Source organism: Dendrobates tinctorius, unplaced genomic scaffold (genome assembly GCF_039654945.1).
Source record: "Dendrobates tinctorius isolate UK_male_01 unplaced genomic scaffold, ASM3965494v1 ptg000029l, whole genome shotgun sequence".
Classification (NCBI taxonomy): domain Eukaryota; kingdom Metazoa; phylum Chordata; class Amphibia; order Anura; family Dendrobatidae; genus Dendrobates; species Dendrobates tinctorius.
Window position 1 is genome coordinate 23,321,396 of NW_027361697.1, and position 14,528 is coordinate 23,335,923.

General features: G+C 44.6%; 1 protein-coding gene across 1 annotated transcript in view; it reads left to right on the forward strand.

Annotated features, from left to right (window-relative positions):
• Positions 1 to 14,528, forward strand: part of HFM1 (helicase for meiosis 1) — a 307,691-nt gene that overhangs the window by 77,984 nt on the left and 215,179 nt on the right. Inside the window, exons 4-6 of the mRNA XM_073571760.1 lie at positions 3,674 to 3,900; positions 8,163 to 8,204; positions 9,339 to 9,409. Of these exons, the coding sequence (XP_073427861.1) occupies positions 3,674 to 3,900; positions 8,163 to 8,204; positions 9,339 to 9,409 (340 nt within the window). The remainder of the gene's footprint in view (positions 1 to 3,673; positions 3,901 to 8,162; positions 8,205 to 9,338; positions 9,410 to 14,528) is intronic.

A 14,528-nucleotide genomic window follows, 5' to 3' on the forward strand; every position in this document is an offset into this window, starting at 1 on the left:
CTTTATTTGTAGTTTTCAATTAATTTGATTACTGATTGATGCTACTGTGCCGGCGTTTCTGGCCGGTTCCATCTTGGTGGAGACAATTTTTTTTTTTCCTCTAGCAAAATGGCACCATCACAGTAGCATCTATTGCGTTCTAAATTATGCTACTGCGCAGGCGCGGCCAGTGCCATTTTGAGGAAGAATTTTTTTTTCTATTACTAAATAAAATTAAAATATGGATATTATAGATCCGATCATGCTACTACAGCGCAGGCGCCGATGCCTGCTTGATGAATGTAATTTTTTTCTCCAAACAATAACATATACCGTATGTAAAATAGGGGGCAGGTAACTGAGGGATCAGTGACCTGTCATAAGCCATACAGATGAATATCTAAGCAGAGCAACACATTAAGACCCCCCCCCCTCCACAGGCCACCCTGGAGCAGGAGTACCTATATCATTAACTCAAAACTGAAAATAAAGATTAAACAACAACCACAAGATGGATTTCATCAACCAAGGTATCATTTTAATCAGTATAACAGCACCAAGCTGACAGTGTCAGTAGGTTACTCAGCACAATCCTGCTGACAGCTTCCCTTTAAATGGCCTGGGTAATGAACCATGCAAGCCCCATGTGCTGTTGTAAAACCCTGTTTGAGGCCAGTGGAGCTCATTCACAAAAACAGACAGGACAAACTCAGTAGAAAAGGTCAGAAGATAAGCCAAGTCCATGGCAAAGAATACAGAACATAAGAATATCTTGTAAATTAAGGACACAATTACTCAGGCGCAGGGTGATGGGGAATAGTTCCTTAATAAACCTGTGTCTGTTTGGCATTGGCAGGTGAAGGAGTGCTTTCGTCTGTGCTGGCCATTTAAGTAACCAGGAGTCATGGCTCCATAGGTGCTAGCAGGATAGATGGGACAACGAGCCCAGAACTGAAGTGTCGTAGAGAGAGCATTGGCTACACAAGACCAGATCTGGGGAGCAGTGCATGAGAGCAGAATTCCATGTGGGGGTAGGAATATGGCAGAATTTATAGACATGAGAACTGTGTTCCTTTTCCGTATGTTTTAGTTCTGAGGAGAACATGCGGGTGTCATCCAAGTGCACCACCACACAGACATTAAAGGGAATCTAAAAGCTGTTTTTTCCTATGTAATCTGACAGCAGCATGATGTAGGGACAGAGATCATGATTACAACTACGTGTCACTTAATTTACTGGGTGCAGCAGTTGTGATATAATTTCTGTTTTCTCTGCTGCAGATGTAGCAGAGCTTGGAAGGGTGAGCTGTGTTTAACCCCCCCCCCAACACTACTGATTGGCAGCTTTCTGTTAATCTGTGCTGAGGGTGTGGTTGGACCAGGAGGTACGAGGCCAGTTGTCCTGTAGTGATAATCTCCTGCTGATAAATCACTGATTGTGTTAAAACAGCAAAACACAGCCTATTAAGTGGTCAAAAGGAACTGGCCAAGGAGCTCAGAGACAGAATTGTGGTAAGGCACACACTTGGCCAAGGTAACAAAAGAACTTCTGCAGTACTTAAGATTTCTAAGAGCACAGTGGCCTCCATAATCCTTAAATGGAAGAAGTTTAGAACCACTAGAAGTCTTCCTAGACCTGGCTGTCCAGCCAAACCGAGCAATCGTGGGAGAAGAGCCTTGGTGAGAGAGGTAAAGAAGAACCCCAAGATCACTGTTGCTCAGCTTCACAGATGCAGTAGGGAGATGGGAGAAAGTTCCACAAAGTCAACTATCACTGCAGCCCTCCATCAGTCGCGTCTTTAGGGCAGAGTGGCCTGATGGAATCCTCTCCTCAGTGCAAGACACATGAAAGCCTGCACAGAGTTTGCTAGAAAACACATGAAGGACTCCCAGACTATGAGAAAAAAAGATTCTCTGTTCTGATGAGACGAAGATAGAACTTTTTGGTGATAATTCTAAGCGGTATGTGTGGAGAAAACCAGGCACTGCTCATCACCTGCCCAATACAATCCCAACAGTGAAACATGGTGGCAGCATCATGCTATGGGGGCTGTTTTTCAGCTGCAGGGACAAGACGACTGGTTGCAATTGAAGGAAACATGAATGTGGCCAAGTACAGTGAAATCCTGGGTGAAAACCTCTTCCAGAGTGCTCTGGACCTCAGACTTGCCCGAAGTTTCACCTTCCAACAAGATAGTGACCCTAAGCACACAGCTAGAAAAAAAAAAAAGGAGTGGCTTCAGAACAACTCTGTGACCATGCTTGAGTGGCCCAGCCAGAGCCCTGACCTCAACCCAATTGAGCATCTCTGGAGAGACCTGAAAATGGCTGTCCACCAACGTTCACCATCCAACCTGACGGAACTGGAGAGGATCTACAAGGAAGAATGGCAGAGGATCCCCAAATCCAGGTGTGAAAAACTTGTTGCATCATTCCCAAGAAGACTCATGGCTGTACTAGCTCAAAAGGTGCTTCTACTCAATACTGAGCAAAGGGTCTGAATACTTATGACCATGTGATATTTCAGTCTTTTTTAATAAATTTGCAAAAATTTCTACATTTCTGTTTTCTTTTCAGTCAAGATGGGGTGCAGAGTGTACATTAATGAGAAAAAAATGAACTTTTTGGAATTTACTAAATGGCTGCAATGAAACAAAGAGTGAAAATTTTAAAGGAGTCTGAATACTTTCCATACACACTGTAGTAAGAGATTTGTTACTGATGGTATGTCATCAGCTTTAGGGTTAAAGGATCATTGGCATAGTGCATCACTTACGATACCATGGAAAAGTCATAATGACATGTACTGTATGGTAATCTTATAAGGGGTATACAGCAGAGTGTGGCCTCTCAAGCCAGATAAACAGAAGACCACCAAAAAGGAACAGGGTGTGGTGCAGGCACAGCAAAGAATACATGAGTGAATGTTTTTTTTTTTTTTTTTAAGTTCTATATGTTTTGGTGGCTCACAGTATGTATTTCAATAACTTGGAAAACCACTTAAAAATCTCAGTGACGATTGGGGACACCTTGTAGATATTCTAATGATCCGAAGGTGCTGCCTACTGTCCTGGAGTAAATTATTGCAAAAATATGCCATCTTGTGGTTTGCACATTGCTGGGTCAGGGTCCTTAGAGGGTATTAGGGTATGTTTCCACGTTCAGGATTACATCAGGATTTGCTGCGGATTGGACGCTGTGTAAAGCCGCAGCGTTTAATCCGCAGCGTCCAGATGTTACAGCATAGTGGAGGGGATTTTATGAAATCCCGTCTCCACTATGCGTGCAGGGACATGGGTGACACACCCGAAATTACGGACATGCGGCGTGTCTTTTTAGACCACAGCATGTCTATCTTGCGTAGACGCTCCGTCTACGCAAGATAAATTACACAGTCTATGGACACAATGCGGTGATACCACATGTGTTCAATGAACAAATGCGGTATCACCGCGCGTAGAAAAGGGGCGGCTCTTTGGGTGGAGCGGGGTTTCCGCAGCGTCCAAAGCGCCGGCAATACTGAAAGTGGAAACATACCCTTATGATCTTTTTTGTTCTTTGTCTATTTTATTTGACAACATTGGACTTGAAAAAGTAAGCTGAGCTCAACAGACATGACAGACAAGAGACATATTGTTCTGCTGAAATGTTTTGTTTTTCTTTTTTGTTTTAAATGTACCTCTTATTTTCACAGCTTATTTAAACAACATGATCCATTCACTTTTGAAGACAGACAGATGGTCACAGATAATACGGTGTTTATGGATTCTTTTAGGGCTCCACAAAATGCCACCTATGGCAAATACGTTTGTAAAGATTTATCATGTAGCCCTAATGAGAGTGGAGATGCTCATCAGAGTTGCAATGAAGATCATGCAAGAGTCTCATTTCCTACATCTTTAAAATTGCTGAATGGTGAAGGTAATGCATGCTTAGTATTTTTAATATTTTTCAATAAAAGCTATTACCATGTTAACACTAATTTGCTATAGGATTTGTGCCCTTTGGTATTTTAAAAGTGTATTTATAGTAAAGTTTGTCAGTACAAGTAACTTTAAAGGGGATTGTCAGCAGGGAATTGTTATATAACCTGAGAGCAGTGGGACAGAAACCCTGATTCCAGCGATATGTCATTTAGTTTATTGGGTGCAGCAGTTGTGATGGAATCACAGTTTTCACTGCTGCAGATTTAGCAGAGCTCGGCCTGCTAAGCTGTGTATAACCCCATCAACAACACTGGTAGCTTTTTGTGTACATTGTATATTGACAGAAAGCTGTCAATAAGTGGTGGGGTGTGGTTGGACCAGGAGGCACAATACACCTAGTCCACTAGTAACATAGTAACATAGTAATTAAGGTTGAAGGGAGACTTTAAGTCCATCTAGTTCAACCCATATCCTATCCTAACTTGCCCTAACATGTTGATCCAGAGGAAGGCAAAAAAAAACCCATGTGGCAACAGTAAGCTTCACATTGGGGAAAAAAATTCCTTCCCGACTCCACATACGGCAATCAGACTAGCTCCCTGGATCAACGCAATATTAAGGAGACTAGTGTATATACCCTGTAATATTATACTTTTCAAGAAAGGCATCCAGTCCCTTCTTAAATTTTATTAGTGAATCACTCATTACAACATCATATGGCAGAGAGTTCCATAGTCTCACTGCTCTTACAGTAAAGAATCCGCGTCTGTGAGTATGCTTAAACCTTCTTTCCTCCAGACGTAGAGGATGCCCCCTTGTCCCCGTCACAGGTCTAAGAGTAAAAAGATCATTAGAAAGGTCTTTGTATTGTCCCCACATATATTTATACATTGTAATAAGATCACCCCTAAGCCTTCGATTCTCCAAACTAAATAACCCCAAGTGTAATAACCTGTCTTGGTATTGCAGACCCCCTAGTTCCCTAATAACCTTGGTCGCTCTTCTCTGCACCCGCTCCAGTTCAGCTATGTCTTTCTTATACACCGGAGACCAGAACTGTACACAGTATTCTAAGTGTGGTCGCACTAGTGACTTATATAGAGGTAAAATTATGTTCTCCTCATGAGCATCTATGCCTCTTTTAATGCATCCCATTATTTTATTTGCCTTTGCAGCAGCTGCTTGACTCTGGCCACTAAATGTGAGTTTGTCGTCCACCCATACACCCAGGTCTTTTTCAGTGACTGTTTTGCCCAGTGTTTTACAATTAAGCACATAATTATACAACTTGTTCGTTCTATCCAAGTGCATGACCTTACATTTATCCCCATTAAAGCTCATTTGCCATTTATCAGCCCAAGCTTCTAGTTTACATAAATCCTCCTGTAATATAAAATTGTCCTCCTCTGTATTAATTACCCTGCAGAGTTTAGTGTCATCTGCAAATATTGAAATTCTACTCTCTATGCCCCCTACAAGGTCATTAATAAATATGTTAAAAAGAAGCGGGCCCAAAACTGACCCCTGTGGTACCCCACTGCTAACCGTGACCCAGTCTGAGTGTGCTCCATTAATAACCACCCTTTGTTTCCTATCCCTGAGCCAGCTCTTAACCCACCTACACATATTTTCCCCTATCCCCATTGTTCTCATTTTATGTATCAACCTTTTGTGTGGCACCGTATCAAAAGCTTTTGAAAAGTCCATGTACACCACGTCCACTGCATTCCCTTGGTCCAGTCCGGAACTTACCTCTTCATAAAAGCTTATCAGATTAGTCTGACAGGAACGGTCTCTTGTAAACCCATGTTGATATTGGGTCATAAGGTTATTCTTCTCCAGATACTCCAGTATAGTATCTCTTAGAAAACCGTCCAGGATTTTACCCACAGTTGAGGTTAAACTTACTGGCCTATAATTTCCAAGTTCAGTTTTTGTCCCCTTTTTGAATATTGGCACCACATTTGCTATACGCCAGTCCTGTGGTACAGACCCTGTTATTATGGAATCTTTAAAGATTAAAAATAGTGGTCTATGTATGACTGTGCTTAATTCCTGCAGTACTCGGGGGTGTATCCCATCCGGGCCCGGGGATTTGTCAATTTTAGTGATTTGTAGACGCCGCCGTACTTCCTGCTGGGTTAAGCAGGTGACATTTAATGGAGAATTTTTATCCCTGATCATGTTATCCGTCATGGGATTTTCTTGTGTAAATACTGTTGAAAAAAAGTCATTTAGCATATTGGCTTTTTCCTCATCCTCATCCACCATTTCACCCAGACTATTTTTAAGGGGACCAACACTATCATTTTTTAGCTTCTTACTATTTATGTAGTTAAAGAATATTTTGGGATTATTTTTACTTTCTCTGGCAATGAGTCTCTCTGTCTCAATCTTTGCCGTCTTGATTTGCTTTTTACAAAATTTATTTAATCTTCTGTATTTATTTAATGCCTCATCACTACCTACTTGCTTTAATTCTCTAAATGCTTTATTTTTATCTCTTATTGCGCCCCTTACAGTTCTATTTAGCCATAGTGGTTTCCTCCTATTTCTCGCATGTTTATTCCCATACGGTATATATTGTGCACAGGTCCTATTCAGGATGCTAATAAATGTCTCCCATTTTCTTTGTGTATTTTTATGTCTCAGGATATCGTCCCAGTTAGTTGCACCAAGATCATCTCTCATCCGTTGGAAATTTGCCTTCCTGAAGTTTAGTGTCCTTGTAACCCCTCTACTACACATCTTATTAAAGGATACATGAAAACTTATTAATTTGTGATCACTATTACCCAAGTGACCCTCAACCCTTACATTTGATATACGGTCTGGCCTGTTGGTTAATATTAGGTCTAGCAGTGCCCCCCCTCTTGTTGGGTCCTGAACCAGTTGTGAAAGGTACTTGTCTCTCATCGTTGTCAGAAACCTATTACCCTTGCTGGAACTGCAGGTTTCGGTTCCCCAATGTATTTCAGGGTAGTTGAAGTCCCCCCATAATAATGACTTCTCCTTGAGTCGCTGCTTCATCTATTTGCTTTATGAGGATATTCTCTGTAGCTTCCATTATTTTTGGAGATTTATAACAAACCCCTATCAGTAATTTATTATTTTTCCCCCCTCCCCTTATCTCTACCCACAGGGACTCTACATTTTCATTAGATTCATATATATTATCACGAAGGATGGGTTTTAAGGATGATTTTACATATAAACACACGCCTCCCCCTCGCTTATTTGTACGGTCATTTCTGAACAGACTATAGCCCTGTAAATTAACAGCCCAGTCATGGCTCTCATACAGCCATGTCTCAGATATCCCCACCATGTCATAATTATGTTCCAACAACATTAACTCCAATTCTACTGCTGATAAACCAGTGATTTTATTGAAACAACCCAATACCTGATACATTGCTGGAATCAGGGTCTCTGCCCCATCGGCATGCTGCACTCGAATGAGGTAGCAAAAACCTGCTGACAGATTCCCTTTAAATGGACACTTTCAAGTTGTGTAACATTTGAAACATTTGTTGGGTAGTATTTGCTACGCCTCTGTCCCACCCTTGCTGCTTCCACTTTGGTTGATCTGGCTGAGACTGACCTGAAAATGCCAATTTATGCATAACTTCGAGATGTGCAAAATTTGCTACTTTTCATAGTGTTTTACTTTAGAAATCTAGTGAAAACCCTGTGATGAATTGGGACTTATGTGTTTCAACAGAGATGGGTCTATGGAGTTTTGTGTGTTCCCACTCAGTTTGCTGGGATCCCTCTTACCAGAAGTTCAAAATTAACTTCTGCTGTAAAGTTGAGACTTTTAGAACATGCTTAGACAATGTTAAATACATTGTTTAATAAGTCAAAAGGGTCCCACAGAAGTGGTAAAGCTCCTGAATGTTGGACCCTCATAACATTCTATGATGGGGAATATTAGTTTAAGGTCACTTTTAGAGATACTTTGGTCCCAAGGCATCAAAACCATTGAAGTTCACATGTCCTCACAAATCTTACTCCATTCAGTAACTGGAGTAAGATTTCTTAAGTATGTAAAGCTACAGCTTGTCATGAATTAGACTAGCTATAACGTCCCATCCCCTGTCCTGCAACACACTGGAGGTTGTGTAACGTTTCGTATTTGTTTCCTAATATAGTTGTGTATAGTGAGGTTTTAACAGTAATCTGCTATGTGTCTAATTTTATAATTAGCAAATGATAATATCACAATTTTAATGCCATGGATTTCTTATTCATTAGCCACCACTCCATATGGGATTTTAAAGCCTGTCTCCGAGATTCGTATCCTTTCTTTTTATGTATATTTTTGTAAAGCAAGTTGTACATGTTATAATTCTTACATACAGTGCTGCTTGAAACTTTTTGAACCAGAATTTTCCATACTTCAGCATAAATGAATTCTAAACCTACATCCCCTCATTCCCCTTTGTTCTTTAATTATACATCAGATTTCCGCACATGTTCTAAAAGTAGACAAAGGGAACCAAATCAAACAAGTGCATGAAAAATATTTGACTTTGCCATTTTTTTAAATGAGGAAAGCGATCCAATATCATATGATTGTAAATGACAAAATTATGTGAAACACATCTGTGCCGATTCCTGTTGCCTCTGTTTCCCCTTTGGACGCTTTGGCTGATGGGCGGCGCTGCACCTTTGTTGCGGTCAATGCGTGAGAGTGGCAGTCCTGTTTTATTACTAGGACTTTTGGTGCTGCCAACCCCGGTCAGGGGCTGTCTGCTGTTTAACACCCTGAATCTTTGACTTCCTGCAGTCAATAAGTTTATTTTACCTGGTTTAACGCCATAGTTCTTGCTCCTGTTGCCTTTTCTGATGTATCCTTTTTTTCTGACCTCAGCTAGTATTAACCACTGGCTTTCTGATTTTGTCCATGATGTGACCTCTGGTATCGATCCTGAGTGACAGTCTTCCTTGCTGCCAGCTTGCTCCACTAGTCTGCAGCCAGAGATCCCTGTTTAAGTCCAAATCCTTGTAGAGTAGTTAAAGTTTAAAAGCCAGGGCAATCCCTGGGATCTGGGTAACAGAATGGTTTGTGCTAAGCGTAATCCAGAGTGTCCCACGGCGATCTCACTTGAAGAACAGTCACATTGGGAGATGTGACTGCTCTGACCGTCCTCCAACGATACACTGACAGGAGGTAATCGCTCTCGCATGAGAGCGGTCACACGAGTTCATCAGCTGATGAGCTCTGGTGATCTCACTTACAGCAAAATTAAGTGTGATTCCTATGGGCGCTTAGACCCCGTACGAGGCTTTATGCTTAATTTATAGTTTAGGTGGGATAAGTGTTACATTATTACAATTTGCCATCTTCGTAATTCTAAATTGGGCAATGATCTTAAATATTTTGAAAAATGTTAGGTGTGTTATTTTTACTTTTGCTTAACATTAAAGCTAAACAATTTAGAAACGTATTTTCTGAGTTTCCATATTTCAATTATATACAGTCAAAAGCTTTGGATGATGTAAGTATCGCTGCCTTTCTTACAATACAATATAATAATTAAAAATAAGCTATATACTTATCAGATTCCATCATTTAGGGGCCTTTTACATGGAGCTTTGAATATTCATTTCTGATTGTTACCCAGATAAAAGCTTGTTTGTAAACTTTGCCTCTTTTATGCATGCACATCCTGTCATGCAAAAAGGCTTGTTATAATGGCAATAATGAATGTAATGGGTTTCATATGAATGATCATATGTATGAAACCATTGCTATAGTAGCACTATCGTAACCCACTGCTGGAGTAATATTTGTGGCGTAGCGAACGCTGTCACTTGTCATGAATTTGATGAGCGGGGGTCATCACACCTCCGTTCCTCCCCAGCTTTGACTAAGTAAATAATAGTGGCGTGAACACGACAAAATTGTGATTGCAGTCACTAAATATTCGATTCATCTTCGCTTTTTTGCAAAAAAGTTTTAAAAGTCTCCTAATCCACACGGTGAAAATGGCATGATGACCACCTTCCTCAGCTGTCCTCATGTCTGTGCAGGTGCTGCACACGTCTAGTACTTGCGCAGATACTGGCAGCTATATAGACATAGCTGCTACTCCTTACCCCAAATCGAGTCAAATACCACGGAAGTCAATATTGTAATTACCCATTGAATTCCATGTTGCCACAGTATCCAAAGCCCAGATCCCCAGGATCTCCTGTACCTGCGTAAGTGCAAAGGTCTGATCAGCCACGAAGCCGGTGATGACTTATAATCACATGACGCACCGCCATCTTCATCATGTGGACTCCGAGATCTTTGCTTCCATTGTTTGTACAGCACAAAGATGAACAACTAGAGACCTTTATTGGTACGGTGGGGTTGTGATATGGAGGTACTTATGTTTTCTCTTTCGTCTCATTGGGGTACACAGAAACCGTGGGTGTGTGCTGCTGCCTCTAGGAGGTTGACACTATGCCATGAAAAAATGTTAACTCCGCCTCCGCAGTATACACCTCTCCGACAGAGTGTAGGACAATCAGTTTTGCTTAGTGTCAGATAGGAGGTGGACAGGGGTCTCTTACAGACCCATGCCTACGTCAATGTGTGTCGTTCCTTTTCAGGTAGTCATTGAGGGATACAGAGTAGAGTGGCTACATCTGTATTCCCACACCGGGATTATGAGTACGGCGTGTACTGCCACCCGTATCCTCATAAATCCCATTGGCAGGACCCTAGCCTCTAACACGGACTCGTGTTCAGGTGATTGTATCTGGTCCTGACCTTCGTCTCTCATCACTCACCCTCCAGAGCCTGATGATCGAGTGAGACGTCCTGCAGAAAAGATTTGGGACAGGAATCTTTTCATCAGGTAAATGCTCCCTGTCACGGGGGGAGCTGAAGGTAAGAGGCTGCAAGAAAGAGAAGCTCTTTTGCTTGCATTTATGGAGAGATCACTGTTACCCTTTGCTCCGTGGCTATAACTTATCTTAAAAGCCAGTACCTGCTTCCAAGCACTGCAGGAATGCAGATTGCGGCGCAGCCTCTAATCCTTCCTCCCGCAGCGGCATTATGCTTCTGGGCTCCAGCGGTCATCCAGCACGCGCGCGTCCGATGTCAGATCACAGCCCTCCGGGGTCCTCTTCCAGGACCGGCGCCATCTTGGTGCTCGAGGAAGTTTGGGGCTGGGCCCCACCCACCGGTTCTGGGCGGGGCTAGAGGGCGGTTCATCTCTCTCTCTCCCCTATCTGCCTTCGGGCAGCAGCTGCAGTGGGGACACAGGACGTGGGATGTGAGTACTGCACTACAGTTGTTGCTCCCTCACCCTGCTCTTCAACCCCGATGGTCGGCAACCATCGTTAAATATTTTGTATGTACCTCATGAAATGACAGGCTTCCTTCGGGTCAGTCCTCCCCACTCTGCTCAGAACGCAGCAGACCCACTGTATTACCTATGCTGAAGAGCAGGTGCTGCCCCCCCGCCTTTCCTGCCAGGGAGCTGGATGAGGCCGCCTTGCCTGCCGCCCAGGGGTCAGCCGTTGCCACAGGAGACAGGAGTGTCCGGGATGGGCCTCTTCCTTATCTAAATCCGTGGCTAACCTTACCAAGGTATCACAGTACCTGGTAACGGTGCTTGACAGATTGCCACCTCAGACTCCTGTGGACAGAGGTGCATCAAAGGGGTCCTTTTTCTGGACCTTCTAGAGGCCGTAAAAGGTTGAGACAGGACCACCAACCCAGGTCTCCTTCTTACTCCATCTCACCGCCAGAGTTTCTCTGGCTGTCTGCCTCCTCCCGGTGCTCCCCAGAATCGTGTGAGGCATTTTTAGAGACACGCTCGGAGGAGGGTTCTGAGTACGGGCCAGAACAGCCTAGGGCGACAAGGATATGGTCCAGGACCTCATTGCTGCAGTCAATGAGACCTCAACATTAAGGACGCCATATCGAAACCTGAGGATCAGGCTCTCTCATTTAAGCGGCATAGGTCTCCCTCCAGGGTCTTCGCCACCCACAGGGATTTTGAGGAGGTGTTGACCAAGGAAAGGGAAAACCCAACCACGCCATTTCAGAGGGGAAGCCATTTTGGGATCTCATTTCCAGATCTCACAACCAACTGGACCTCCTCCCCTTCGGTGGATCCACCAGTATCCAGACTCTCTACCAAAACAGTCCCTCCACTCACCAGTGGGGCACCCCTGGAGGATACCAATGATAGGAGGGTAGAATCCCTGGCAAGATACACCTTTAAGGCAGCAGTCGCTATTTTGTGTCAGGCCTTCGCCTCAGCTTGGGTAGCTAAGTCTGTTTCAAGATGGGTCAAACAGCTTACACAGGGCATATTGGCCGGGGCCCCACCAGCAGAACTAGCAGAGTTCGCAGACCGAATCTCTCTGGGCGGGAAGTATATGGTATCAGCAGCTGTGGACGCCACAGCCAAGCATCCAGCAACAGGGTAGCCGTCCGGTGAACGGTCTGGCTAAAGGCCTGGCAGGATGATTTGTCCTCAGAGATCCCTAACCAATCTGCCTTTTCAGGGTTCCCGACTTTTTTGGTCCAATGTTAGATCAAGTCATTAAAGATGTAGCTGGGGGCATAAGCTTCCTCCTCCCTCAGGCCAGGTCTCATCGATAAATTTTCAAACGAAAGGCCCAATCCTTTCGCCTTTTTTTTTATTCGTGCCCCAGCGGCACACGCCTATGCTCAGTGCCCACAGAGGTCGCAGGCGCCTAGGGTCAGGAAGAAGGTGTCCTTTCGGGTCTCCTTCATGGCACCCTCACAGTTCCCACAGCAGGGCTACCAGGTCGGGGCCAGGCAGATCCTCTTCAGCCTGACGCCTGTGGGGATTACAGCTCCCTTCCCAGTCCCTCTCCCACAGTAGGGGGCCGCCTTCTCTTCTGCAGAAATGTCTGGCGGAGTTCAGTAATGGATACCTGGGTAAGGGAAGTGGTATCCACAGGATGCATGCTGAACTTCAGCGTGCTTGCGCGAGGCCGTTTTTTTCTATCTCAACCACCAAGAGACGCTGCCATGGCCTCAGGTTTTTTTGCGGCAATCAACTCTCTCCTCAGGGCAGGAGTAATCATCCCTGTAGCCGCGCAGGAGCGTTTTTCAAGCTTTTACTCAAACTGGTTTGTAATACCAAAAAAGAAAAAAAAAAAGAAATAAAGGATGGCTCGGTTCGTCCCATACTAGACCTCAAGAAGTCAAACAAATGGGTCTGCCTACGCCACTTCAGAATGGAGTCGTTGCGGCCGGTGATTGCCTCTATGGAGCATCAGGAATTCCTGTACTCCATAGATATTCGGGATGCCTACCTGCACGGCCGCATTTTTCAGTGACATCAAAGATTTTTGTGCTGCGCTGTCTAGCAGCAGCATTTCCAGTTGGTGGCCCTACCATTTTAGCTGGCAACAGCCCCAGAATTTTTACAAAGATTATGGCAGCAATGGTAGCCATATTAAGGGTCAGAGGTATAGTATTAGTCCCATATCTCGACGATATTCTCATCAAAGCACCCTCCTTCAATCAGGCTCAGGAAAACCTATCTGCAGTTCTAGTCAAGCTGTCCCGGTTTGGTTGGCTCTTCAACAGGGAAAGAATCCTGCCCTACACCAGCACAACGCCTAGAGTTCTTAGGGATGCTAATTGACACCCACCGCTCGAGGGCCTCTTTTCCCGAAAAGAAGTGGATTATTCTCCGGCAGGGAATTTGCTCTCTGCTAGAATCCCGACTCCTATCTTTTCGCGCTGCTATGAGAGTCCTGCGGAGGATGGTGGCAGCCTCAGAGGCAATACTCTTTGCCCTGTTCCATTCCAGAATACTTCAGATGGACACCCTTCTTCAGTGGTACAAGTCTGTCTCTTCACTGGATATCCCCTTCCTCCCTCCCAGTCAGGCCAGGCAGTCCCTCAAGGGTGACTAACCTCCCCCCTTGTTTATCTGGGGCGGTCATTTTCCCTCTGTCCAATGGCAGGTGATAACGACGGATGCCAGCCTCCTGGGCTGGGGTGCGGTATTCCGTCACCTGGCGGTCCAGGGGCGATGGTCTAGGCAAGGATCCTCACTGTCGGTTGACATTCTAGATCCAACTGGGGTCTTTCCAGCACTCCTACATTGGGAAGGATGCCTCAAGGATCAGCCAGTCCGGATTCAGACGGTCAATGCCACAGAAGTGGCATACATCAATCACCAGGGTGGAACCAGGAGCCTCCGGGCATCGGCAGAGGCATCAAGAACCTTCAGCTGGGCGGAAGCTGCGATTCCGGCAATATCGGCAGTTTACATTCCCGGCACAGACAACACGGCCACCGACTTATCAGTTGGGAAGGACTCGCAGCAGGAGAATAGTCCCTACATCAGCACATGTTCCATCAAATCTGCCGACTATGGGGGACTCCGGATGTGGACCTTCTGGCGTCTCCGGATGTGGACCTTCTGGCATCTCGACAGAACAGAAGGGTCCAATAGTTTGTCTCCAGGTGCCGCGATCCTCCGGCAATAGGGGTCGACGCGCTGGATATTCACTTGTCACAGTTCAGACTCCCTTACCTGGTCCCTCCCCTTCCTCTCCTACCCAGGTTGCTAAAGGGGGATCAGGGCGGAAGGGGTGCCGGTCATATTGGTCGCCCCATACTGGAAA